The 5,330-nt window shown below is 40.2% G+C and overlaps 1 gene segment (V, D, J or C); it reads left to right on the forward strand.

Moving 5' to 3' along the window:
• The first annotated feature begins 1,563 nt into the window (after nucleotides 1-1,563).
• On the forward strand, nucleotides 1,564-2,153 carry LOC123464737. The segment is given in 2 exon segments: nucleotides 1,564-1,609; nucleotides 1,819-2,153. Coding segments are annotated over 2 exon segments (381 nt in total).
• The last annotated feature ends 3,177 nt before the right edge of the window (nucleotides 2,154-5,330 follow it).

Below are 5,330 nucleotides of genomic sequence, written 5' to 3' on the forward strand. Positions count from 1 at the left end.
ACAAATCAAGTTCATCCTGTCATTTTTGAGATTGCACCCAAGTTCTGCATTTTGGACTCTTTTGTTGACTATGAAGGCTACTCCATTTCTTCTAAGGAATCCTTGCCCACAGTAGTAGATATAATGGTCATCTGAATTAAGTTCTCTCATTCCTGTCCATTTTATTTTGTTGATTCCTAAAATGTTGATGTTCACTCTTGCCATATCCTGTTTGACCACTTCCAATTTACCTTGATTCAAGGGCCTAAGACTCCAGGTTCCTGTGCAATATTATTCTTTACAGCATCGAACTTACTTTTACCACCAGACACATTAGCAACTGGGCGTTGTTTCTCCTTTGGCTTAGCCACTTCATTCTTTCTGTAACCATTTATCCACTTTTCTCCAGTAAATGTATTGGGCACCTACTGACCTGGGAAGTTCATCATTTGGTGTCATATAGTTTTGCCTCTTCATACTGTTCAATGGGGTTCTCAAGGCAAGCATACTGAAGTGGTTTGTCATTCCCTTCTCCAGGGGACCATGTTTTGCCAGAACTTTCCACCATGACCCATCCATCTTGGGTAGCCCTACATGGCATGTCTCATAGTTTCATTGAGGTAGAATGGTTGTGTCTGCTAATGACTAGATTTGTCTTATTGATGATCCTCTGATTTTTCTGTAAAAACGTGCTGGTATGACATTTCAGTGGATCACAAAGAGGCCAAAAAAGTGGGGCTTCCCTGGTAGTCCAGTGGTTGAGAGTTTGCTTTCCAGTGCTGGGCTCATGGGTTTGGTCCCTAGTCTGAGAACTAAGATCCCACATGCCTTGGGGCAACTAGAGAACCTGTGTCTCATGCCTAGAGAAACCCCTGCATTGCAACTACAGAGCCCTCGCAATCTAGAGCCCACGCTCTGTAAGAAGAGAAGCCAGTGAGCCACAAGTAGAGAAAGCCCTCATGCCACAATGAAGACCCAATTCAGCCAAAATTTAGAAAAGAAAAAAAAAAATTGAACAGTTTGCAGAAATGTGGTATGAGCTTCCATGTTAGGCTGTGTGCTGGGGAAAAAAATAGGCATGTGAAAAATACCAAATGCTCTTTAGATTTACAAAGGACTATTTTGAAAGCTGGGCTTCCCTAGTGGCTCAGTGATAAAGAATCTGCCTGCAAATGCAAGAGATGCAGATTTGATCCCTGGGTTGTGAAGATCCCCTGGAAAAGGCAATGGCAACCCACTCCAGTATTCTTGCTTGGGAAATCCCATAGACAGAGGAGCCTGAAGGGCTGTAGTCCATGGGGTCACAAAAGAGTTGTACATGACTTAGCATCTAAATGACAACAACAACAACATCGCGAAAGCTAACAGCTGTCATAAAAATAAAGCCAGAAATGAAGCTGTATGACTGACTTTTGACAGAACAGGTTAGCATTCCTCTGAGTATAGCATTTTGCCCACAACGGGGTGCATCTTCCTAAAACATACACGTTTCCTGCTGAAATTCTGACCTCACCATCATCACTGTGACCTTAACTTTTTCTCACACTAAGCAATCAAGACTAAAAGACAACAGAGACTCTAAAAATGAACTCTCCTCCAGGATCAGTGATTGTGCTATCCTTAATGTTTGGTAAGTAAAATGGTACCTAGAGCTTAGAGTCTTTTGTTTCATTTCTGGACAGGGAGGCCTGGCGTGCTGCGATTCATGGGGTCGCAAAGACTCGGACACGACTGAGCAACTGAACTGAACTGAACTGAATCTTTAACCACAGTTTTCACTAAGGGGTAGAACCCTGTATTGTGCCAAGGTAACCAGAACTATTTTTTTTTTTCCCCCAGGAGGAAGCAATGGAGACTCGGTGACTCAGCCAAAAGGCCAAGTGACCCTCTTAGAGGGGGAGTCTCTCACTGTGAACTGCTCCTATGAAACCAAACAGTACCCTGCCCTTTTCTGGTATGTCCAGTATCTTGGAGAAGGTCCACAGCTCCTTCTGAGAGCCCAGAGGGGCAACGAGAAGGGAAGCAACAAACATTTTGAAGCCACATACAATACAGAAACAATCTCCTTCCACTTGGAGAAAGCCTTAGTCCAAGAGTCAGACTCGGCTGTGTACTACTGTGCTCTGAATGACACAGTGACAGAAACTGCAGGGGGAGCTGAGCACAAACTCTGAGCAGCAACGGGGGCCCTGGATGCTGAGTGTCTGACCTTATGATCCACTTTGGTTTAGGAACCAGGAGGCAGGCTACTGTGTTGCCACCCAATACCTACCTGGGAACTCTTGCTGGTGTGAAAGTCCCCCAAATCAACTCTAAGAAGACAGCAGAAAAATAAGTAAACATGCCTCATACAAGATGCCTTAATGATGAGAGTCTGTCACCATGGTTCCTTAATCAGGGATGCAATTTGTAATTTTACAAGCATAAGATCTGCAATGAATGAAATGGTCTATATGTTATCCCTGCATAAAGTTCTAGCCCCCTGACTGTGCCCCAGATCATCTAGGGAAACATTGTATTTAAAGATACACCTGCAATAGAGGAGACTGCAAATACTCCATGGCTCTCTGGTATCTAGGGCAAGAAGGGGTGATTTCTAGAGAAATTTCATCCCAAGAAACATTAACCTCTTAAAGGAAGGAAGAAATTTATGAAAGAAACGGGGAGGAGGGAGTCCTATGTATGACTACACATATGGCAAATAAAGACAGAACATTTCTTACAGTTTATTTTTGGGGGAGTTGCATGTTAGACATAGACTGATGTTCTCCATACATATTAATGCACAATTGTTACATTCACTGTAATTAGAATAGTGACTGCATCATAGTAAAATCTCTTCACATATTTGTTAAATTAATGAATGGGTTGGAAAACCCATTACTGCTACCACAAAAAGGCTACCATTTTTTTTTTCATCAAGAAAATGTATTCAATAAAGACTTATTTGTGCCTACTCAATATCAGATCATAATCTAAGAGACAGTACAGAGAGCATACAAAATTTGCTGCCCTATTAGAGTTTATATGCTGATAGAGGTCTTACTCCTTGCTACACATGCTGTTTCTAAGTCTTTAATGTTCATCAAATAATTTAATTCTCTCAAACGCTGGTATATATATTTCCATGCCAGTCTTATAAATGAGGATACTGAGGCACAAAGAGAATAAGTTGCTTATTCATGATCACATATAGTAGCAGAAGTGTGTCCCTCAGTCCTGTCCAACTCTTTGCAACCCCACGGACTGTAGCCCACCAGGCTCCTTTGTCCATGGAATTCTCCAGGCAAGAATACTGGAGTGGGTTGCCATTTGCTTCTCCAGGGGATCTTCCCTACCCAGGGATCAAACCTGGGCATCCCACATTCCAGGCAGTTTTTTTTATGTTCTGAGCTACCAGGGAAGCCAAGTTAGTAGCAGAACCAGGACTCAAATGCAGTTTCTTCAGACACCTATCTTAGGTATTAATGTAGATTAATGATGTAGGTACTTGTGTATATATATATATATATATATATATATATATATATATATATATCACATTGCCACTAGCAAAGAGGGGACTGGACATTAATTTAAACAGAAGTTTTGAGCAGTGATAGATCTGATTCTAAGATGATCTTGTTGGCTTTTCTTCCTGCACCCCCACCTTGAGATAGTGGAGAGTCTCAAGGACAATAATATAAAAAATTTCAAGATATGTTGTCCTTAGGAGTTTGATATTGGAATAGGAAGAAGAGTTATCTTTTCGGTCATCTTGGATATATGCTGGGAACTGTAGAAGGAATACAAATTGATCAGCACAAGAACTGGATGTATTAGGTATGACATTTCCTTTTATTAATTTGTGATTTGAGGTACAATAAACTGCACATATTTAAAGCCTATGATTTGATCAGTCTTAACATATGTATATACTTGTGACACTATCATCACACTCAAGGTGATGAATCTTTCCATCATCCCCCAAAGGTTCTTCTGCCCTATGCTATCCGTCCCTCCCTTCACCATGGACCCCAGAAATTCAGCTGCTTGTTGTTACAGATTACTTTGCAGGGACTTAGATATATTGCTTTATCATTGATTTTCTCTTTGATCCATCTTTTTTGTTGTTTTTCTCGCCCCTTTTTTCTTGATTTTTTGGTTACTTTAATACTTTTTAACACTTTCCCTAGTGATTACAATATACATGCCTATTACTCAGAGTCTAGTTAAACTTACTGTTGTTGCTGTTTAGTCACTAAGTCGTGTTCAACTCTTGCAATCCTATGGACTGTAGCCTGCCAAGCTTCTCTGTCCATGAGATTTCCCAGGCAGGAATACTTGAGTGGGTTGCTGTTTCCTTCTCCAGGGAATCTTCCTGACTCAGGGATTGAACCTGCTTCTCCTGCACTGCAGACTGATGCTTCACTACTGAGCCACCTGGGAAGCCCAGTTAGAGTTAACATTGCTCTGTTTCATGGAAAATGTTGAAATCTTGTACAATATGTCTCTTTATCCACCAGTACTGATTTTTTTTATAATTGTCCATATATATTACATTTACAGACACTGAAAATCTTACAGCAGAATGTTATAACTTTTGCTTTAAATAGTTATATGAGTTTTAAGGCTAAATGGAAGAATAAGTAAGGGGTCTTATATTTATCAGCTGTTTACCTTTTCTAGTATTCTTCCTTCATTCCTGAAGATGCAGTTTCCTCTGATGTCAAGGAGTTTTCCTCTGATACTGTGTCTGACATGATGTATTTCCCTTCAATCTTGAAAAACTTTTAAAGCATTTCCTCTAGGCTATGTGTGGCGACAACTATATTTTTCAGTTGTGCTTCAACTTAATTTTTTTTTCTAAAATTTAAAAACTAAGAATTTTCCATCAGTTCACAAGAGCGTGATAAAGCATATGGCAACTGAAAGGCTAGGTCTTTTCAGTACCTAAAACAGAGCTGTTTTGTTTTCAAGTTTCTCTTTCCTAAGTTTTCAATGTCTTCATTTTTGCTTGTTTTTAATGAACCATGGTTTTTGGTGTTCTGAGCTGTCTGTGAAGACTCATTAGTCTTTCTGGCAATCAATATATGTCTTAGAGTCCTGTCATCATCTTTAAAGGAGAATATTCTATTTCTCCTCTTTTGTTCAACTATGAGGTGTTTCTTCTGCCACCATAGACAATTGCAGAATTTCCTTGCATTCTTCCAGTGCAGAGGAAATATCACTTTTCCAAGGCTTCAAACAGTCCCATGGACATTGAATTTAAGTATGCCGGGTTTTGCCAATACCCAGCAACACTGAGAGGAGATAGAGTGACTGCTAAGAGCCAGCAAGAATTCCTCCTCATAGCTTATTTTTTACTATGT

The sequence above is a fragment of the Bubalus bubalis genome, chromosome 11 (genome assembly GCF_019923935.1).
Source record: "Bubalus bubalis isolate 160015118507 breed Murrah chromosome 11, NDDB_SH_1, whole genome shotgun sequence".
NCBI classification, from domain to species: Eukaryota; Metazoa; Chordata; class Mammalia; order Artiodactyla; family Bovidae; genus Bubalus; species Bubalus bubalis.